A 23,553-nucleotide genomic window follows, 5' to 3' on the forward strand; every position below is an offset into this window, starting at 1 on the left:
TTGGAAAGGAAACAAGCTGGGACAAACCAAACGTTAAGCACGTATTTGCAAAGTCACTACATCAACATTGTGTTTCAAAAGTGTTAGAGGGATGTCGGACCAGGTTATTCCAGGAAAGTTGAAGTTGCCAATTAAAATAAGCGGAATGTTAGGATAAGAGGTATGCAAGAGATAAAGTACATAGTAGAAGTTAGCAACAAATGAAGCATCAGCGTCGGGAGGGCGATGACATACTCCAATGATAACGGGGGGGGGGGGGGGTACGAATATTTGCAGTTGACGAACATTATTTCGAGGGGAGAGTGAATGCAATTTGAACTGGTGTGAGCGACAATTTGAATTGGTCTTGGCAGTTTCGCACTCGCCTTTTCACCTCTCTATTTGCTTGACCTGTAGGCCTTATCTCGCATATGCAAGGCGCGGAGCTGGCGGTCTATAAATAGTGCCGGACAGCACGGGGCAGCGTAGCACGCGGCGCTTGGCTGGCAGGCTAGCTCGGACACCGTGGGGGGGGGGGGGGGCACAAAGTACTAGGCGTTTCTTTTTAACTTGAAGATTTTAGCTAAATATTCACAAATCATGCGAGAACGCACTAAATATAGTCGTTTAAATAAGTTCTTAGCCCACCTGTCGCGTAAGATGGTCTACTGGCCCGGCATTTACCCCCACCCCGGTCATGTGACACCCCAATCATACAACGCTTTTGCGCGGTCCCTTGAAAGTTGTATTATCGGGGTTCCACTGTAAATGTAAATCAAACTTTACAAGAACTTATCTTATTTAAGAAACACAGACTGCAGCTTTTATGCATTGCGAGAGAGGCTGCTTCCCTCACCATGTTTTCAGTTTCGTTTTGGAAACGACTTGCTCCACATTGATGCACAATAAGAGAAGTCTATAATCTACGATGGCGTACACCTGAGCTTCTGCAAGCAATGACCCCGGCGGGAAGCGGCAAAAGGGACAAGATGTTTAAGTGACCTGCCTGAGCTTTTAATCTTCCACTTTGCGCGCATGGATGTTGCTGTTGGTAAAGCGTGCCCGCATCCAGTTTGAACCTTATCACCTGTGTAAGGTAAAAGGATAATTACCTTGTGCTTCTCCATTTGCAGCAAGCCGCCATTGATAATCCGTAAGCGTTGCATAGCTCTACGCTTGCGGGGAACCGGGCAGGACTACTCAATTGTAATCTTCGCAGGCCGTAATATGTGGACGCCGGCTTATTCAAGGAGCATACAAAAAGACATCTTCACTGTCAGCTTATCGAGTTCGACTGCTTGAATCGGAGATCGCAATTGCAATTTATTGCATTTCACTGACTCACTGTTTACCACACCGGGAAGGCACCAGCCAGGATCTCGCTAGAGCGGTGTACGAGAAAGCTTGCGCGCCGTACCCGTTTTATGCTCGTTTCGTCAGTGACAAGTCATAGAAGTCCAAGCCAGCCCCCTTGGTCAGAGAAATGTTTTTGGTGTCGGCCATTGCTTGCAGCCGTAAAAGCTATGTTGCCAGCATGAGAGCACCTAGACCACATCGGTGCTTCGCTCCTCCTTTGTGATGGGATGGCTGCGTCCCGAAAAAATGAAAGGGAGGCAGGAGAGAGAAATGCCAGCTTTATTTACTTATTTCTGAGCAAATAACTCATCGTTGCTTGTCGAACAAAAGCTGAGAGTGTTACGAAACGTATGATCTTCCAGTTAAAGCAAAATTTCATTCAGCCTTTAGTGTCCCTTTAAGGTTTTAGCAGTCTGCTATTTTCGTCGATTCTTCAGCACAGGTGTCTTATTTATAAATAGATGAGAAACTACCATTAGTGTATTTGAGGTAGCTTTCTTTATAACACTCCAGATATAACGCTAAGTGGCTCGAATTTTTTTTCTTTGCCAAGGTCGTTACAAGTGGACTGCACTGTATCTGCATTTTTTTAGCTTAGTGTTAAAGGGAGGGGGGCGGTGCTTTCAACTATAAATTTACTCTCTGCCATTGTAGGCAAGTTCAATGTGCTCACATTCGACGCACGTTAAAGATCCCCAGGTGGTCAAAATTAATCCGGAGCCTTCCGCTACGGCGCGCCTCATCGCCTGCGCTGCGTCGGCGCGTTAAACCCTACAATCAATCAAAATCAATCAATGTGCTCACATGTCAAAAGGCAATGGAACAATGAAGTGCAGGTTAAGTAGTTATTTTTATAAGTCCATCATAATGTGACGCCAGCCTTCCCTTATAAAATTCTCCTGAATTCTAGGCACATTCGCAATACTGGCTAAGGCCTTGACTACTGAACCCATAGGGTGTGGGTTGGATCCCAGCCACTGGTCCCAATTTTCTGATGGAAGCAAAAAACAAAACGTCCACTTAAATTAATTCGTAGCCCTTCACTATGGTGCACCACATAGCCGAAGCATAGATTTGGTAGGTAAAATACCTGAAATTTGAAAATTTTTAAAGGGGAAATGCTTGTTGCACCCAAACTTCTTGCCAGGTATAGGTTACTTTTTTTTGTTTTTGAATTCCTTCTGCGACTCGAAACGTGCTATGGGGTCTGTGTCCTCATTTCATCCCAATTCCATTACAGGGCATTAGTCGGGTCCAATTCTACTCCCTCTTATTCATAGGCAGTTGGAGTTCAAACCCATTCTTATGCCTGGAATGGCCGGATTACTCAATTCCATTTGTTTATTTCCTAAACACCAGGAAGGGCTTCATAGTAGAAGCCTTGCAACACCAGTGGATACATATAGCGATGTGCGCATTGCTTACTTGCGCAGCAGGATGGAGAGTTCGGCGAGTTGGTAAAGCGACATGGTTGGTTGCAAACAGCGCGTTAAAACAGGACCACGGAGAAAAGAACCGGACAGGACGAGCACTAACTATCAACTGAGATTTATTGAAAAAGAAGAAACATTTATACATAAAAATTCAAATCTGTGCATGCGCAATGGTGAGAATAACACTCGAACACTAAAGAGATAACAGGAACGATTTACCCTTGCTTCGACGTTTACCAACAATCAAGGAAAGCCACTAGGTACTTTCTCGTGTCGACATACAGAGGGCTGACTAACACACTTATCACCAAGCCTGGTTATGTTAAAAGCCTCTGTAATCTCTCGCTTTAAGCTGAATGTGATGACGGAATAATGCAACAGTTTTATCTAAATGGGGCTGACAAGCGCGCAAGGAACATGAACGGCAATGATCCGACAAATGAGATGCGGGGGTGCCTTTTAATGAATTAAAGTTGCCTCTTAATTAAACGCACATTTAAACACCGGCCCGTCTGGCCAACATAAAACAGACCACATGACAAAGGGATTTTGTAAACAACACCAACACAGCATGGCACATATTTGTTCTTGTGATTGACCGAGCACTTATGTCTACCGGCTTCCTTACCTTGTTTCTTTCTGCCCACTAAGGCACATATTTTACCTAGTTTGTTGGGTGCCGATATGGCTACCTGCACCCCATATCTAGAAGCAACTTTTTTTAGCTTATGAGTGGTCCGGTGAACATATGGGACCATGGCGTACTTTTTCTGTTGTGCTACTTCCTTATGTGTGCCAGTCTTATCTCGACCTCTGATCATTTTGACAAGCTTATTGCAACGCTGATGCCAAAGCACTGTTAGGAAAACCTGCTTCTTTTAGTTTTTGGACCTGTTATTTGAAACTTTCATTCATATGCATGATTTAGACAACGCTGAACGAATGCTAGACAAGGCAATTGAGTTCTTTACAAGTTTACAACGAAAGGTCTAGAAATTGGATACATGAAGCCATACTTGAAGCCATGAAAAACTCGTGTATCCAATTTCTAGACCTTTCGTTGTAAACTTGTAAAGAACTCAATTGCCTTGTCTAGCATTCGTTCAGCGTTGTCTAAATCATGCATATGAATGAAAGTTTCAAATAACAGGTCCAAAAACTAAAAGAAGCAGGTTTTCCTAACAGTGCTTTGGCATCAGCGTTGCAATAAGCTTGTCAAAATGATCAGAGGTCGAGATAAGACTGGCACACATAAGGAAGTAGCACAACAGAAAAAGTACGCCATGGTCCCATATGTTCACCGGACCACTCATAAGCTAAAAAAAGTTGCTTCTAGATATGGGGTGCAGGTAGCCATATCGGCACCCAACAAACTAGGTAAAATATGTGCCTTAGTGGGCAGAAAGAAACAAGGTAAGGAAGCCGGTAGACATAAGTGCTCGGTCAATCACAAGAACAAATATGTGCCATGCTGTGTTGGTGTTGTTTACAAAATCCCTTTGTCATGTGGTCTGTTTTATGTTGGCCAGACGGGCCGGTGTTTAAATGTGCGTTTAATTAAGAGGCAACTTTAATTCATTAAAAGGCACCCCCGCATCTCATTTGTCGGATCATTGCCGTTCATGTTCCTTGCGCGCTTGTCAGCCCCATTTAGATAAAACTGTTGCATTATTCCGTCATCACATTCAGCTTAAAGCGAGAGATTACAGAGGCTTTTAACATAACCAGGCTTGGTGATAAGTGTGTTAGTCAGCCCTCTGTATGTCGACACGAGAAAGTACCTAGTGGCTTTCCTTGATTGTTGGTAAACGTCGAAGCAAGGGTAAATCGTTCCTGTTATCTCTTTAGTGTTCGAGTGTTATTCTCACCATTGCGCATGCACAGATTTGAATTTTTATGTATAAATGTTTCTTCTTTTTCAATAAATCTCAGTTGATAGTTAGCGCTCGTCCTGTCCGGTTCTTTTCTTCGTGGTCCTGTTTTAACGCTGTTTGCAACCAACCATGTTGCTTGCTTGTGCGTGTTGGCACTGCAAGACGCAGTGCCCAAAAGCTTGGAACTGGGTCAGCAAAGTTTACAGTGGCCTTACCCTTCTGCACCTCTAGGAAACTGGCATCTATTTCCACCTCCAGGAATTGCATTCTAAGCGGGATGGTTTTGGGAGCTGTTTCAGTTTACTGTTTCACTCGAATTTTTTTCTGCCATGAAGGAGTGGTTTCGTGAGTTTTCTGTTTTCTTTATTTATGAAAGCGAAAACGACAAAAAAAAAAGCAGTTGGCTTTTTTGTGCTGCACAAGTGTCCAGCAGTACAGTTAGCAGGGTTGTTGCCGGCAGTTTGTGGAGCGCTGTAAACAAAAGTACTCGATGAAAACGAATGAACTTACGGCCTTGCAAGTGAGGATGCCCTCGCCACAGTGTGAGAGGTGTGCTCAGAATTTCACTTTTGTCTTTACAACAAAAGTTCACTGCTCTCTCCACCAGTTCATCCTCCGTGTCTGAGCACAGCTCAATGCGGCTTTCCCGAGATGACGGCAAAAAGAGAGCTTTCGTTTGAATGTGCTTTCATTCTTTTGTGGGGAGCAAGCAGCTATTTTGCCGTACTGAGGCCGTGTAAACATTACTGCTGGCCAGAGAGGTTTTGACAGCACACAGATATTTCCTCTGCTGTCATGTTGCATCGGGCAAAACAGTCGAGTGTAACCGGCAAATTTTCGCGAGAAATACCGTGGTCGCAACGCAAGGCTGTGTAGGTGATGTCAAACTTGTTCAGAAATTATAGTTTATTTTTCTTAGACAAGCCTTGTCACGAGATCTCTAGGTCTGTTTAAAACCTATAATCTGTGCTGTTGTAACTTCAACAAAGGGACAATTTGTTTTTGATGGCTATTTTAAGTTTAGGTTCATATGCTATTTGAAATGCGAGCCACCTAGCTGGTCGCCCTGAAAGGAAGTAGGTTTTATTTCCAGGTGTTTGGGATAAACTCGCATGTGCAAATTTATCTTCTTGGGTGGGCCAAACCAAATTCATTACAAAAGCAAGGCTGAGAGTAAATTTCTGGTCTTCTCCATATCCAGGAATGCACCGCGGTGTCTCGTGTCGCCGTGAGGGACGAGGCAGACTCCGATGTCCAAGCTATGTACAGTTTATGAACAGGAATATTTGCAAGGCATGTACAAGGGAGCAGAACATAGCCCGCATTGGGTCTTAGAAGCTTGCCGGGGTCTAGCCGGCGCAGGCGGGACTCTCCCCACGACCTGCGGCAAGTTCAGAGCAAAAAGACCCCTTTCCTCTCGCCGGGCTCGACATAAATAACCTCGGTGAGGGAAGGGGAAAGGTTAAAGAAAACCATAAACGGCAAGGCATGCATTGCGCGTGCACCCCCCCAAGGTGGTGCAAGCACACGGCCAACGCCGCGCCCTTTTGTCCCCGTATGGGCGCCGTCTAGACAGCACTTACGCGGTGGCTCCCTGCATCCGGCGGCCAAATTGCCAGCGGGCCCCTTGGAGGATAACGATTTCCCCAATCGCCGTCGCGACGGGTGCACGCAGTGCGGCGACGTCTGCACTCGGACCCCGCCAAAGGGGTTTGTCCTGCGCCGCTCTGCCTGTTCCCGCGCGCACCTTGCATACAGGTGGCCTAATTGGTGGCGGCCCGTCGTCGGATGTGCACCGGGGGAGGAGGGTGGCGCTGCGATACATTGACCTCTGCGCTCGACCCTTACACTGAGACTATTGTGGAGTAGACTTTTTAAATGCTTTAGAAGATGCTTCTTGTGGTTCCTGTGAGTTGTCTTGCTGCAGTAAAACCTGTTGTACTGCTTCAAAGCATTCATCTTGCTGACCTAAGGCCTGTATTGCCACCCCAAAACACACTTTTGGCATCTGGGAATACCATTTTGCTGGTACAAAAATTTTTGCTGCTTCGAAAACTGCTACAAAGTTACTCTAGCCATTCAAATCATGGAGGTGACACCTATGAACACTAATTAGCAAGTTCACATGGAACTGCTGCGGAAATGGAAGTGGAACATTCGCGGCGGGGCATTTCAGCATGTGCCTGGGCTTAACTGCGCGGTAAGGACATTGTCAGTGCGGAAGCTTTCAGTCATGCCAGGAAATATCAAGTGTGGCATGGTTGTGGTGAAAATGGCTCGTATTCTTGTAACCTTGTGCTTGCCACATCGATTATGGCCTTGCAAGAACCCTCCAGTGTTGCTGTAGGATGGTGAAATTGGCACAGATGGGACCAAGCATAGTTTTTGAACTGCCTTGGCAACATTAGTTGTAGGTGGACAGTTGAGTCCAAAGCCCGTGTACTTATTTTTCTGTGTGCATGTTTGTCTGTACAAAGTGAGTGCTGAATTGCAATGGGTGCTGGAATGGGCACTTGTGCGCCTTTTGTGCAGATGTGCTGCGCATCTGGGACTCCCTGTTTGCAGACCCCAAGAGGTTCAGTTTCCTCATCTACATATGCTACGCCATGCTATCGTGAGTGGCGTCACTTTTCTTTTTCTTCAAAGGGGAAGAAGGCTCATGGTCTACCTGGCATTACACTGGAGGATGGTAACTAGTGGGCCGATTCAAATGGAGTGGGAGGAGAACTCTGAATCCTGCAAACTCTTGTGGAGCACAACTGGGGCGAGCCCCTGAGGGCTGAATTAATTGATTTATGAGGGCTTCAAGTTATGTACAAAAAGAGAAAAAAAGAAGGTCAGTCATTTAGGCTAGTGTTGCAAAAGGATGACCAGAACTATGGCACTGAAAATTTAGAAATGGAAGATGACTTGTATACTGGCTAGTTGGTTCATGGTCCTTGAAAGAAAAAACAGCGCTATGCGACAAAGCGAGGACAGAGTTAGGTGGGTCAACACAGAACTTTCAAATTTATTTTTCACAGAAGCGGCAGCACCCATACATATCATCAAAACCGGAATAGATGCGAAATTTCTCATCAAAAATGCATTGTGAAAAGTCAACCCTCAACTTATATTCCAGACATGGGAGGAAAAACTATGACAATCTCGCACCAGTGGGTGACTTGAGAGTTAAAGCTACAATCTTGTTGTTTTGTCATTGTTGGTCTCCCTTGTTATCAGCATTATTGATCATTAGGAAGAGAGGAAGGCCCACCAGCAGGCATAAATTGTCTTGCCTGGGGGCGGACACCGAACGCCTGCTGGTGTAGGGGATGTGGGATAGGGAGGAAAGAGTACATAGGAATAGGGGGATAGGGTAGAGGGCTTACCTGAATCATATACAACACAAATGGGATGTTAACAAGGGCCATATATGAAACACAAAGGGGAAAAAAAAAGAATGAGTTCAACAATTAAAGCAGAGAGAAACACTATACATATAAACTAAAAAACAGCACTGTCAGTCATGCATAATGAGGGCCTATCCTTGGGAGGCACCCATCATTTGTGCCTAGGGAGCTGCCACACATGATTAAACTGCCCAGTGGTTCCACTGTTTCATCATTGCTGGCACCAAGTGACCATGTACAGTCACTATCAGTCACGGCAGGTCCTCCAAGCTGCATAGTGGCCAATTTCAGAACTTCGGAGATGAAGGCAGTGCTGCCTTTTTCCCCTTGTAGGCTCTTGCATGGTACAACTTCTGGGACTAACTTGTCTCCTTTTTTCTTTGTTAATGTTTCCGTTTTCTGGCAATCATGTGTGTGTATCTTTGCCTCACATCGGATAAGCTTTTTTGTTGTTACTGGTGTAGCTATGCGGTAGCTTTCCAGTTGATTGCTCCCAATCCTCCAGTAACAGACGAACACGATATGTCACCACTACCCGTTGGTTGATGCCTAAAAAAACTGCGAAAAGTGACGACTTGCTAGAAGAGAGGGACAGTTGCACAGTGACAAGAGGGAGGGAGGCTAATGTGATGTTTTTCTTGTTACGGAAGGCGATGACGCAACATGGCTTCTGTTTCGGTCACTGCTCAAGTTCGCAATCAACCTTGAAGGTCGCAATCAACCTTCAAGTTGATTGCGACTATACACCAAGGGTGTGCACAAGGTTGTGAATGCTTGAGTGTGGCCTACTGGGCATTTTTTGAGCAGGATTCTGCCCCGTCTCATGAACCCAACACAAGCAAAGAGTGGCCGATCAGCAGTTTCTGTCCCCTTACCGGGTGAACTGTGATTGCATGGTTTCCGAGATTTCAAGATCTGCACCTTATTGAGTACTGAACAACTGGGAAGAAAACGTGGATGGGCTCAACAAGCCGTGGGGCCGAGGAGGATAGGAGTAACGCTCAGGGACAGAAAAAGGGCCATCCTGGATTAGGGAACAAACTTGAGGAGAAGCTGTCGCAGTCCGAATAGAGAAAAAGAAATGCACTTGGGCTTGCCATGTAGTGAGACAAAATGACAGCCGGTGGACCCCCAGGGTAACAACGGAGCGGATACGAGGAGATGTGGGGCTAAAAGTAGGGGAAGTCTGTGAACCACGATGGAGGGATAAACTACGAAAATTGGAGGGAGTTGGGCAGTGCAGGACGAGAGCAGTTGGAGATCTGTGGGAGGGGCCTTCAGCCTGCAAGGGGGCCTAGCCGGACTGATTATGATGGTTTTGGTGGTGGTGATGATGAGTACGGATTTAAGGTTTGCTTGGAGGGCCTGTTAACCAGCCACCCAGCTTTGTTACGCTTGTGGAAAGGGGCCATCATGAAACCGGCAGCCAAAATTCACCAAAACTACATAGAGCAACTGTGCACTAGATGCTTTAAAAGGTGTTTAAGATGAAGGGCATTTTATTAACTCTCAAAGGGCATGAGTGCAAATATGTGGGTCAAACTTCAAGGGCTTGGTAAAAACTGAACCCTTCTTTCTAGTTGGGCCTTTTTTGTTTGTTTGTTTGAAGCCTCCTATTGGTGTTTCTGACTTTAACACTTTCGTGACCATGGAAAAATTCACTGTTTTTGGGTAGTCCAAGAAATATTTTTTCCCTGCTACAGAAAATGATTGATGCTAAAGTGTAAGACATGAAATGATAGACAAAGGATAGGGCTTTCCAGCAGTATTAATTTCAAACAACAGCGTTATTACGAATATTATCAAAAAATTATCAAGCCAAAAAAGTAACAAAGAAGAGGATGAAAACATCAATGCTACTTTGCAAAGGGTAAACAAAAAAAAGTGAAATATACACTGTCAATGCAAGGCCCTTATAGAATAATACTGCAAATATGAGCTCTGTGAGTACAAAAGTTATTGGCATACATGCAAAAATATAAGCACTAGAGCCTATCATGCCCCCGCACAAAGCAGTTTCATGACACAGTGAAACAAAAGTTGGCTCCACTGTGCAGCCGGCACCAAGTGTTCCCACACAGATGAAGTTGACACCCTGCAGATTGACCTTTAGAACAGGCCGGATATGCTTACATCAGCGCCGCCGCAATGATAGAACAGCCCGAGGAGAAAGCGAAACCTACCGACAGATCCCTGCTGACATTCCGGAGCGGTTTGATGCTCTTCCATCCACACAAGTCTGACGAATCGAAGTCGTCTTGCACGTCTGTGCTGCTACCGTCATCCAGAGATAACAGCTGAAATTAATTGGAATCCGTCAAAATTCGCCGTTCCTGTGGAGCATCGGCACGTGGCATCGGCGCCGCAACCAAACCACGTGTGCCCGGCAGCGAAGGAGCTTTAAAGATCCTCTCCAAAGCTGAGAAAAGAAACTCGAAAACAAAACTGATGAAATACTTCCTCTTTTACCTTTTGGAGGTCATTACCTGTCCAGAAGTGCTGGGAGAGTGCCAAAATTTGTATTCATCAATAGCATGCTATCGATGGGCATAGGCGTGGTCATGAAAGGGTTAATTGGGGGCCTCTCGCCACAGTTTCTGAGTGAATAAAAATACATCTTTACAAAAGTCAGGCCACTGTACCAAATTTCTTCCTTGGGCATCTAAACATTTGTGCTACAGTGGACCCCCATTAAGACGAGCTCGGTTAAGACGAAGAACATTTTTGCTCTCTTGTAATGTCCACAATGCAAAAAGCCTCCACTTCAGACAAACTTCTGGTAATACGAACAAATTTTTACGGTCCCTTCAAGTTCGTCTTAACGGGAGTCTACTGTATTGTAGTACTTTGCAGTTGGGGATGCTACCCTTTGAGCTGATCATCTGGTGAAATAACTCCCAACTTGGGAAAAGCACGCAGAGGTGAGGGCAGGGCCGGATTAACAGTGCTGAAAGCCCAGTTAAAAAAAACAAAAAAAAAAGCTTTTTTTTTCTTCCCTCCTCCTCTCTCTCCCGCCTTACCTTCCTGTCATTCTTGAGACTTGATGCTTTTAGAATTCACTACAAAGAAAACATGCCGTATTCACTCGAAGAATCTTCGAAGAGTTTATGAACATCACCTGGGAGTCTAAATTGTCATTGGAACTGAACTGTAGCAGGAGACGACGAGGCATAGGCAGTGCTAGAATTTGTAGGGCTAGTTGGTTCGTACTGAAAGAAGTGTAAACTGCACAAGAAGTTAAGACAAAAAGTAGAACCGCATACGACACTTAGGAGTGCCGTCTAAGTGTCACTTGTTTCTTCCGTTCGTCTTAACCTGACTTTACCCTTGTTTCAATAGACATCTTCTTTCGAAAATCAGGAAGCGCATTCGTAAAAAATGGCTTCCTCTATCCACTACACTAATTCGGCAGTGCATGATTTGGTTGCCTGCATGGGCACTGCCAAAGTGGACAGGTGGGCCTTTTTCAGAAACTCTTTGCACATCCTTACAAAAAACACGTTATGAATCATCCGGGCTTCTGGAAGCATTAATTATTAAGAGATAATTTTTATTTCAAACCAGGGGAAATCATCACAATCATCATCATCAATCATCATCAAAGCTTTTTGGAACCATACCACGAAGTCTGCCATTTTTTTCCAGCCCTCAGGAGGACCCCATAGCCCGAGGGCCCGTTTCATTTGAATCTTCTTAACCATGGATAATCCACCCCTGGGTGAGAGCAGCATCTTAACTTGAGGACACATTACTTACTGGGCTCAATTGTAGCTGCCGGGGTGCTTGAGAAATGTGCTTGTTTTGATTTGGTAAAGTTGGGTGCTTGTTGCCTGAGTCCTTTCTGTCAGGGTTGGGCCTTAAAATCATGAAAGAATACTTTTGTGCTTCCTTTCTTGTATCTCGTTGATTAGGAAACTGCGAGACAAGCTCATGATGGGGGACTTCCCTTCCAACATCAAGCTTCTCCAGGTCAGTAGCACTCCACCATGTTGGGTGGCATTTTTTTCCTCCGTTTGTAAGGCAACTTCTGTTGTTTACTGTGTTTCTGGGTAGTTAGAGTGCAACCACTCTGTATCCTGTATGTAAGCAGAGCAGCCACCAGGATTTAGATTGAAACCACTTTTGTGTTAGTGTTACTTAGATATTGGCAGCTAGGTGCAAATAGATTGGGACGAGCACGAGGTTATGGGGGGTGTCACTGGTGTGTGGTGGCTGTCTGTTATGGAGTGGTGGTGTTTCAGCTAATGCACTGGCAGTTGTTATATGAGAATGACAATAAAATCGTGTTGGCTGCGAGTGCAGACTCCCCTGGAGCAACTTGCACTGCAGTCATTGTCACATGCAACGGCACATGATACGCTGGAGCAGAGCTCAGTGCTCTTCAACACTTTTCACCGCCCTCTTCCACAGTGTTCCCAACATCGCTTGATCCTTCCCAAGCGATGTTGATGAAAACTGAGTTATACTTGACTTCCCCCTCCCCGAAGTGGGATCAACAATCTTCAGCAAAATTCTGGGTTTTCAAAAGGGCACCGGATGTGCAGGGCTTAGCACCAATTTACAAGACCACAAATGTGGCCACAGTGAAGCTTGTGACCATCGTCAAACTGTGCTTTGGCGACAGGCTGCCAATAAAACTTGCTCGGCATAGAGTTTTGCGGGTGCACTCATGAAGGGAATTGCCATAGCTCAACTGCAAGCCCTGAAGGACATCACTTGCACCCGACCTCTCACAGATGCCCAGGTGATGTTTCAGCCGATTAAAAATTGCAGTGGCTCACAGTCATAACTTGATTGACTGAAGCTACTAGACTAGCGTAAGACACCTTCAGAGAAGGGACAAGTTTAGAACCTCACTTTCATACTTGTGTACCTGGTTCCTAGTGAACACTACCTGTGTTTCTGCTTTATGTATCTCAGAGATGTTGTGACTGCTACTTGCTGCTTTGTCATCAATGTGAGTGAGGCCCGAATTTCCCCCAAGACAAAAACAAAAGCCGTGATTTCTCATGAGCTCACAAAGTTCCATATCGCACCCTATTTCTTCCAACCCCCAATAATTGGGCGACAAAAACGAAGGACTCTTCGTTTTTGGTGCTGCAGTGGTGGAGATATGCAACCAACCCTGACAGGTGCTTTCACTACTGCTCCAGAAGTAGCCGCTGCGACCCTCTTGGTTATCAGTGCTAGAGAAAGGTGACTTGAGTTTGCCCACCAAATTGGGGCTAAGATGAGGGGTGTTTGAAATGTGTGCTCACTTGTGTGTCAATTCACAAATGTTCTGGTGACACATGCTTTGTTTCCTCACTAGAAAGATGTTGCGGTCTTTGATTGTAAGCAAAAATGACTTAAAAAAAGGGGTGCACAAATGTCAAATCTGGGACTGCAAATCCTATACACATGGTAAAAGCTGACTGTGAGTCAAGTATTTTTGGATGTGTATATATATTTGCTTAGCTTATATGAATCTTCTCCAACATAGCTACAATAAACAAAGAAGATAGCTTATGCAGTAAGTACTTGACAAATCTGAGCTTTCGTGTGCTTGTTGCTGAGAAAATATTACAACAAAAAAGTACTGATGATTAATACACTCCCTAATGCGAAATTGGTGGGTAGTGTGAACTGCAGTGTTCTCGGTCACAGCGCATATCTACTGTGTCTCAGGAAGTGATCGCATAATCAGTGAATGCACAACGGCTCGCGCTACTCTGCCATTATCTCGCAGCGTGTTGCTGCCGCTGAGCATGTCAGCCAGGCTGCTCAAAAAACTTAAAAATTTGGAAAATTGCGCCAAACTGCTCCAAAACGGTCTGAGAGCCAAGGAATTTAACGCTGTCACCAGTTTGAGTGGGAAAAAATGCTTACTGATGTCATTCTTTTCCAGCATCTCCAAGGTGATGCTGGTTGTAAAGGTTTATTTGATTGATCATTCAATAAAAAATCCGCATAAAATTGTCCCCGAGATAGTCTTTTTGAAAGTTGCAATGTCGGGTTGCACATGTTATATTCTCCGAGTTTTAAAAGTTTTCCCATCAAAAACCATTGCAAAATAATACTTGTGTACTGAGGTGGCAAACTACTTGTGCAAGTGGATGAAAAAACAACCATTTTCCGAGCGCCGTATCTCTGAAACGACATGACATTACTGGGCGCCGGCATCTTTGTGTGGTGAAGATTGGAAAACGTGGCCGCCGGGCGAAGCACTTGCTCGTGGTTGAGGAAGAGTGCTAATCGCCGACTTCTACCGGGCTTTTGGTTATGGGGGTGGCTGGGTTTAGATTTAGTCGTTTGATCTGTTGCAGGAAGTTGTGAGATAGGAGTTCATCAAAAACAACGTGGTGCCAGCGAATTCGCTGTGTTTCGGCCTTGAGTGTGAGGCGCGGTGCGCGCTTGAAGTAAAATTTAGGACTCATTCCAGTGTTATAAAGCGCCGAATTATTGATGCCTTCGACAGCGAGCTTGCGAGCGGCGGGAATGGGACGATCGGCACTGCAGAAGTGGCAGCGCAGGTTACATTGCCACAAAATGTTCAAGCAGTGTTCAAGCAGCGGTACAGGCTATTATTGCACGCTAGTAATAATGGTTCATCTATTTGAAGTGAAATTTAATGCCAAAAGGGAGGTGGCTAAACATGCCAACGTTAATCAAAAATACGATCGTACTGGACCTGCATCTTGGGGATTGAAATGAGAGGGCTGGTGTGATGCGACGACGGTCACCTCGTTTTGCGCAACTTTAGCCGTGGCTGTACCTTTGTGCGTAAAGCCGAGTCTGGGATTACAAAAATAATAATTTCTGCATTCACAGGATAATAAAAGTGCCTTCGATTGCGTAGTTTTTCAATTTGATATTTTCAACAGAACTCCACGCTGTTTATGCATAGGGGCTAAGAATTTAAAAATAGTTTGTAAAAAGATAGTGCAGTTCGTACCTTGTGATCCTCTGATAGAAAAAAACTTAATTGAAAGGCTGTTTCAGTGTTATGTGTGTTCAAAATTGATTAAAAAGTGTACCCCCCCCCCCCCTTGAGTTGCCAAAATTTTGTTTTTTTAGGCTCCTAAGGTGACATAATAAATGTCGTTCTTCTGCTCCAAATCAAGCTTCTTCTGCTCCGAAATCGAGATTTTGCTGCTCCAAAAATTTCTCCCAAATCTGATTCAGCTGTCTCCCCCCTGCATAGCAGCGCAAACCACCCTCCCCCTCACACTTTCGCCATACTTTCCTCTGGTTTTTTCTTTCTGTCTTCGCTTGCTCGGTTACAACGCTGCCACCATTGCTGCTGCCGTTAAACCACAGCAGCAACCGCCAATGTGCTGCGCACTAAAAATAAAAATGAAAAATTAAGACAAGATGGCAAAACAGCGCAACAAAAATTTGGCATACATTTCCATGAAGAGTTTCTCAACATGCTGCGAGTACAGGGAATAAATATATTTTTCTGAGTCGTTGAAAATAAACTACGCATGCTACAGACCAGTATACCTCATTGCAAGGCTACAAGTATTGACTCTTTGATTCCTGATTCATGCAGTATGTTCACAGGGGGCTTGTTTTTCGCTTGTACACGTCTTAAAAGTTGAGTTCCACTTCAGCTAACTGACACCGCCGTTACACTTGTTGCACCAGGGCTTATGCATGTGAGGCCTTTTTGCACAGCTTCAGTATCCTGTGAAAATGGGCAACCTAAGCTGGCAGCAGTATGGTGAAGCTTGAAAGTTCCCATGGTGTAATTTTCAAATTTTAATAAATTTCAAATACTCAAAAACTTGGAATATTTCGAACTCATTGCAAGTTTGGAACGCATTCGAAGTTAACCTGTACTTAACAAAAAAAGAAAAAGCCGTCATCCCCATTACGGTATCAACAGCTAATAACAAAACTCTTCTCGCTTCTTTAACAGAGTGCCAACTTTCTTTTGCTTGGAACAAATTGGGTTTAAATCGTTCGAGAATTTATTATCATTTATGATTTCCAGATTTTGTGTTCGAAGTTTGGGGATTTATTGCGCCAAAGCTACACCTGGACTCCGAGGGCCGGCTTAGTGGAGGGCTGTGGATTAATTTTGACTACCTGGGGATCTTTAAAGTTTGCTGAAATCCCGACAAGTGGATGTCTTCGATTTTCACCTCCATGGCCGGGATCAAGCGCGCGTCCTTGGGCTCAGCAGCACAACGCCTTAGCCATTGAGCCACTGCGGAGGGTATTGTCATTGCCATAACTTTTCTCCCAAAGCACACAATAAGCAGCAGGAATCCTGTGCGCAGCGCCCACTTGTGAGCATGCATTTGAAGCCGTTCTCCTGTGGGGTGACCAAATGGTGTGCTCTGGCTCATTGCTCAGAAAGACTCAGCTGTAACAATGTCTGCTGCGAAGTGTATTTTGGCCAGTGGATAGGAAAACAGCCAAAGGAAAGGAAAAATTCCTTTAGCTCAGAAACAGTTTCAGTTGGCTGCTTATGTGCGATAATTACACATATTTCTGAAATGTGTGTTTGTTGTTTCCAGCTGACTTTTATTCTCTAGTACAACTTGGGCCGCATGGTCATTTGCCCTCATGTTGCTTGGCATGATGTGCTTTGGTGGTGTCAGTCATTGTTTTCTGGGCAATAGTGTGCTGCAAAGCGTAGAGCACGTGCTCTTGTGAGCAGTGCTGGAGTGGGTACTAGCACTTGCTCTTTCTGGTTGGAAAAAACACTGTGTCAGCTTGGGCTGTTTGACTCCAAAGGGGGGGGGGGGGAAGTGCAGCAAATGCCTAACTTGTGCAGAATATAGCAAGCCGGAAGCAGGAGAGAACCCAGGCAGGAAATGCGTGTAGTATAGTACCTTCTTCAGCTTTTTTAACAGGCGGCGCGCACCGCAGCATCTCCTGGCAAAAAATAACGGTATAGTCAAGTTGCGTATTTTGAGATTTTTGTGAGATGCTTAGAAATGAGTGCCCATGAGCTCAATGGTGTGAGTATTATAGCAAGGAGCTTGCACGAATGGAGCATTGGAATCGCAAGGGATCATTGTCCTTGCAGAATTTCCCGGACGTGGACGTGAGCGAGCTGATCGCCGAAGCGCTATCTGCCCAGCAGAAGGACCTTACCTCGTCCAGCTGATGGCTGGCCGTGGCCTTTGCGCAGTTCTTCTACTCTTCTTGTTTCCTAGGCCACACCAACCGGTGATGCTCTCTGAGGGCCGGCAACAATAAATATTTTTTTCTTTTGCTTCGTTACACCTTTGGTGGTAGCTCATTTTTTCCAGTCCCATTTGAGGCTGCCCACGAGACGAAAGAAGCGCTTGTGTTGCCTTTTTGTGGTTCTAATCGGTGTTTGTACTAACTAGCATTGTGCCATGTTTGTAACAGTACACTTAAAGCAGGTGCGAATAGCTACACGGCATGCCAATTTCTCTTCTTCCCAAAATTCAAATTTTGGTACTTTAACGCGCCAAGGCTACACGTAAGCTGTAGCTACACCTAAGCTAAGCTACACCTGGGCTTGCCGTAGTGAAGAGCTCCAGATTGATTTTGACCACCTGGTGATTTTTCAACGGTGCTGGAATCTCGACAAACAGGTGTTCTCACTTTCCGCTTCCACCAGAAAAGCGGCCACCACGGCTGGGATTGAACCCGCCTTCTTGGGCTGAGCAGCACTACGCCTTAGCTGCTAAGCTGCAAGTTTCTTGTCATCTCATCAATACGAAATTTTATGACCTTGGAACATAGTGTTTACTTGGCATGGCCAAATTTTGAAACAGCGGGCTTGTGGTATACATGTGTGCATGTGTACTACGGTTGATTTTCGAAAGTGCAAAGCTGCTTAGTAGGAATTATTGATAATGATGATGTTTGGATTTTTATGGAGCAAGGCCGACTGAGGGCAAAGAGCACCAGGAATTTTTGATTATCCAAAGGGATGTGCTGGTCCTATCCCATTTGCATGCAATCCAATTGAAGAAATTGTTTGGTAATTCCGTCGGTTATTTAAAGTTATTGCTTAATCAGATGTATCGAGGTGTCTATCACATCTTAATAAAGTTCCAAACTTTGAAGCTCCAAAAGATAGCAAAAACAGTACCATGTTCTGTACTGATGTTGGTGCCATTGCTGCTGAGAGTCGGGCCACATTTGATAAGGCAGCAGGATTACTGAGTGGAGGCTCATGCAAGCTGACGATTCTCTTTGAGATTCTCAACAAATCGCAAATCTTCCCTATTTGTGTCTTCAACCATCTTTGTTGTGCACAGTGCCATGTCGTCATGTATGGTGTTTGTGTGGTGGTAAGCTCTGCTGACTGTTGGACACTTCAGGCTTTGAATGTAGCCATAAGACTCCATGATCATGGCAACTCATATCATACGCTCGACTTGGCGATGAAAGTAAAGATTCTGAACAAAGTCTGGAAGGGAGGCACTGTGAAGCAGAAGAGTGAGTGGAGGTACAGCATTAAGCCTAATACTATTGCAAATTTCATCACGAAAAAGGGCTGATACGTTGTGGGTTTCAGCACAATAAATTAACATGTCCTGAAAGCATACCTGCCAACTCTCCTGAATTTTTCGTAAAATGTACGAATTTTGACGCGTCTAACGATTTTACGAATCCTGCCTGAAATTTTACGAATTTTCGAAAAAAACTGGGACCATCTATTTAAACGACACTGGAACCTGTGCCGCCACGAGAAAGCAATACGTAGTCTTGTTATCACCATCTGCGAGGCTGCGATTTCTGTCGTCTTCTCGGGGTGGGCTACGCAGCGGGGTGAAATCGCTGCTACCCCGGCAAGCCTGCTTATAAGCATGTTGTTCACGGGCTGGTTACGACTTGCTTATAAGCATGTTGTTCACGGGCTGGTTACGACTTCCGTGTTCGTGGCGCTCTTTGTATGACTGCCGCGTCCTGTGCGTGGTACGACTGCGGTAGTTGCTTCGCAGTGCAAAGGCGGGCTCGAAGCCGCGAAAGCACTACCAAGTGTTCTCGAAATCGTAGATATCCGAATTTGCTGCCCTTCCCAATGAAGTTGCTGCTCATTACTCTTCAACACTGACGGTTTTCATGTATGGTTCTGAAAACACGAGAACGCTTGAAGAAAACGTGAATCATTTTAGACTTAAAAATTAAAGTGTGCTGCCCACCACTTCTCCCAGTCTGCAGATATTACGAATTTATATGTCACCAGGTTGGCAGGTATGTGAAAGTGAATGCGCTTCGCCACTTATCCGTAGTTGGAAAAGGCGCTGCTTCTTTGGATCTGAGAAGTGCAGTTACCCTCAGTTGTGAGGTCATTTTTATGGGAGTGGTGACAGGTTATTTTGCATAATTGCCCTGTTGTTGACTAAAAGATGTTTTTGTGCTCTTTGTTTAATTAAAGGGGCCCTGAAACTAAAATGCAGGTTTGCTTCATTAAAAAAACTGTTTTGTCCCTGTAACAATGATACCAATTTTGTCGCAGACTTCGAACAAATATAATTGAGGTTTTAAAGAAAACGTTCCCCAGCCACTTTACGGCGATTTCTCTATGGCATCACAGAACCTTGTTTGTGCAATTGGCGGCCTCTGACCTGAGCCACTGCTGAGGAAGATGACTGGGTGATTGTCGTGGGGCCTGTAGTTCCGTTTGATCGCCTCACTTGAATGCCACAGTGCAGTTAACACACAAAACTATGTCTTTAGGCTGGCCCATATTGCGTCACTCCTGACAATATTACATCACTGTAGTGTGAAATTTAAAACCTCAATATTTCTTCAGTTTTTTCATTTTTTTTCTGTTAAAGAATCGCTTCTTGTGGCTGGAATGGAGATGAGTGAGTTACCAAAGGCTAGTTCTTTCAAGCTGAACAAAGATGTATTCTGTCTTCATGGCCCTTTCAACGGGAAGTTCACTTAATTTCCCCTTGGACTTTGTATTAACAGGATTTGACTGTATCACTGACGTGGCAAAGTTATTTTTCAGTGCCTTAAAACTGTGCGGCACGAACATGCGTGTAGTGTTCCAAGTTGTTGCAACGCATTGTGGTGCCAGCTAAAGGCAGCCACTTTTTAAGGCTGCCACGGCTACACGGCTACAAACCTGCTGTGATCTCATAGAGCAGTGAGGAGCACTCGAATTAATCTGAGTCTGGATTGTGGGGGACTGGAATTTAAACAGCACACTTTGAGCTGCAATTTTCAGTGTGCCGTTTCGGTCTAAGTTTCGCAAGTGTACTAAGGTCCATCTGCTATAAAGCCTCTGGGTAATTAAAGGATCAAGTTGCCTTGCTGTGTGTGGTTGCATTTGTGCCTAGATTCTGCTTTGAGAGTTCTTTCTGCCCAGGTGGCCCATGGGAGTCCATGGTCTGGCCATGGGAATCGATAGGCGTGCTCATATTTTAGCAAGTTTGAAGCACAATTATCAGCTTCTCTATTATTCTTTGAACTGTGCAATGCTCCTTCGCAGCTATGATCATGTGACCCACCATGACTTGCACCTTTAAAGGAAGTACGATACCTGCTCTTTCATAACACCAATGCAGTTGTGTTGGGCCTGCCACGGGGCAATGAATGGTATGCTACTATGCAGACGGAATCGTGTGGCTGCGAACTGCGGATTGATAAACCACATTTCAAAAGCATCTTCTCTGGGGCTCTTGGTGGGGTGCTATGAATCGTTAGAGCACTGTGCTTAAACTAAATGTCACCGCAAAGTATACCCTTAGATTTAATCGAGTGCCGAAAATTTCTTTGCGCCATAGTTGACCTTGCACAATAAAACACCTACCTAGAAGCATAGGGGAGACATGTCAGTTCTAACTGTGTCAATGAAAATAGTGTGCTTGTTCTCTAATGACGCATTTCTCAGCATCTCGACCCCTACGGGAGCACACCCTTTGCACACGGAAGTCTTTGCTCACTTTTTACTGTGAAAGAAATCATCGAATTTAGCACCCACAAAACACACAACTGTTACACTGAAAATAGTATTGCAAACATCTGAGGAAGCAACTAAAATCGGTTTTGTCATGCACATTGGTTTGTAAGCCGATCTCGTTATAACTGTATACATGTATACAAAGCCAAACTGATACGGACCCACGGTCACTCCTCCCTTTAAGTGCACTGCCTGGCTCATGCCGCTTTCCTGCAACGTCACACTCTGGGCGTTGCTCACATAGGGAGGAAGGCTCAGCACTGCTCTCTCGTCACACTGCTAGACTGAAATCGTTTACCTGTACTACTGGTCTAGACTAGAGAACCCACCTCCCCACCTGCCACTCAGCCTCCCAGGTGCATGCATATGGTGACTAGTACCTTTTACAGTACCCCTGTCCTAATGTACCCCTACAGCTGCCCTCCCCTTCCCCAGAGCAGTGGAAGAGCGGGCTGTGCATCTCGCGGCTTTAGGACCAGGAATTCCTGGTCAATCGGGCCCACGCAACAGGGGTAGCCTGCGGCTTTCTGGTATGAGGAGATGCCACCCACTTCTCTTTTGTTTATTATTGGCTCAACTAAGCATTTTTTCCTCCTCCTCCAAAGGTTAGAACTTAGAAGCATCCCCATTTTCCTCTGTGCTTGTGTCGATGGATAATAAAGAGGAATCTTTGGTTGGTATGAAGGAAAGGTGCCAGTGTTAAATGTGCTCTTATGGTATTGATGGTTCTGTATCTCTGTTTTGTTGCGCGCAAGAGATCTACTCCCCTTTATCGGATGACACCAGCTGCAACCTCGCCAGTGCTGCATTTAGTTTCTAAAACATACTAGCATCCCCTCTTGCGACATGCACAGATGGGGTAGATCCACACCTTCGAACTAATGAAAACTTCCTCTACTAGTGAGGGAGACATTCTGTGCACTCTGGAAAGCTGTTGCTGGGATTGAGGCATGAAGGGGGAGGAGAAATGAAAGTTGGAGCATTTTCATATGCACATTACAATGAGCCTTAGGCGTCAACTGCGTGGGGGCAGTGGGGCACGTGCTTCCACCCAGCCTCTTCGGAGGGGTTGGCGCCCCAAATGGGGAAGTTTGTGTGTAGCTCCCTTCTTCCGGATACCCAGAGAAAATTTTTCTGCCTCTTTTGCCGACTTTCAAATACGACTTTCAAGCAGTCTTTTAAATACGAAATAAATTACCACATGTACGCCTCGGCGTTCTCAATCAAGTCTTGTGGAAAAAACCATGTGGATCGGCACTTCTTGCCATCTTGCTTGCCATCCGGACCTACAATAGCATGCTAAATAAGTTGGTTAGCGTAGGTTTTTGAAAATGTTCCAAAATGAGGGTATTCAGTTGTCGGAGCGAGGGAATTGTGGTGATGGTCCTGCAGATTTTTCCATGAAGTAGCAAAAATTGGGAAGAATATTCATGTGTAGTCATGCGGTGTCACTGATGGGGCCTCATTTTCCCAGGTTCAAAGGACATATGCAGGGTCGTCACCAGGAGTTTTTTCCAGAAGGGAAGGGAGGGCGGGGAGTCGCACTTGATGGTAGAGAATGTCAGGCAGGGGAACCGGACAAAAGCTCCTAGGTTAATGAGCACTTGTCGCACTTTTCTTTAGGTCTGTGAACTTGCACCAGAAAGTGTTGAATTGGAAAGTTCTGCTTTTTAAGTATGGAGCATTTTAGGGGACCGGCTCGTCATCTTAGCTTGCTCAGGGTCATGGTATCCACCGTTGCAGGAACACGGCGTCACGCTCCCAAACAGTGGCTTTGAAAAGATCCTTGCTTCCCCTGGTTGGCATCTAACCTGGGTCCCTTGCATTGTGAAGCTGATGTCAATCCCATTGCACCACACGGGCACACGTTACTTATATGCGGAGTGCTGGGTGTGATATCTACGCGCTGCACCGTTGCCACAAAGGCTGCCATTGTTAGGCCAAGGATAAGTACACAATAATGTAAAATAACCAAAAATCATGAATTAACGCACTAGTTAACCCAAATCAATGAAAACTCAATTCAGTATCTTTTTGTAGGCCATTTCAGGGACTGCGGCGCCCTCTCGACTACTTTCGGTGTCAACACCAGGCTGATACTAAAATTAGTGAAGCCACAGCCCCTTTGGTGAATCTGCTCTGCAGTTAACAGCTTTCACATTGAGTGGAACTGCTTAAATTTTTTCTTGTTTTCTCTAACCATCGAAAAAATTGACATTTCTGGATCTATAAAAACAAAAAGAAAAAATTGGCTGACGAATGCTACGCACCGCAATGCGAAATTCGTGCGCAGTGCGAACTGGTCTTCTGGTTGACAGCGCATATTGTCACGAAGCCAAAGACGACGCAGCTGTGTTGACGGAAAAACACGTTTACTGGAGCGAACTTGTGCTCCCCTAACAACTCAAAGAATACACAGGCGGCTAAGCAGCAGTCAACAAAGTGACGTGCGCAGGTGAGTGTCGCGAGTCGAATACTGCGGTGGCTTCCCTGGGAGAATTTATCTCTCGGTGCGATTGTTTCTTGGAACGCCGAATTACAACAAGAACACTGGAGATCAAAGAACATTATTCTAGGCTAGTGACATCAGGGCCAAACACTCTCCCTATCAAAATAATTAAGATATA

The 23,553-nt window shown here is 45.1% G+C and overlaps 1 protein-coding gene across 1 annotated transcript in view; it reads left to right on the forward strand.

Annotated features, from left to right (window-relative positions):
- LOC144177602 (TBC1 domain family member 13-like) overlaps positions 1–17,253 on the forward strand; it is an 84,887-nt gene extending 67,634 nt beyond the window's left edge. Inside the window, exons 10-12 of the mRNA XM_077705270.1 lie at positions 7,175–7,256; positions 11,946–12,003; positions 17,057–17,253. Of these exons, the coding sequence (XP_077561396.1) occupies positions 7,175–7,256; positions 11,946–12,003; positions 17,057–17,137 (221 nt within the window). The 3' untranslated portion in view covers positions 17,138–17,253. The remainder of the gene's footprint in view (positions 1–7,174; positions 7,257–11,945; positions 12,004–17,056) is intronic.
- The last annotated feature ends 6,300 nt before the right edge of the window (positions 17,254–23,553 follow it).

Source organism: Haemaphysalis longicornis, unplaced genomic scaffold (assembly GCF_048455015.1).
Source record: "Haemaphysalis longicornis isolate Haplotype H1 unplaced genomic scaffold, Haemaphysalis longicornis Haplotype H1 scaffold_1, whole genome shotgun sequence".
Taxonomy (NCBI): Eukaryota; Metazoa; Arthropoda; class Arachnida; order Ixodida; family Ixodidae; genus Haemaphysalis; species Haemaphysalis longicornis.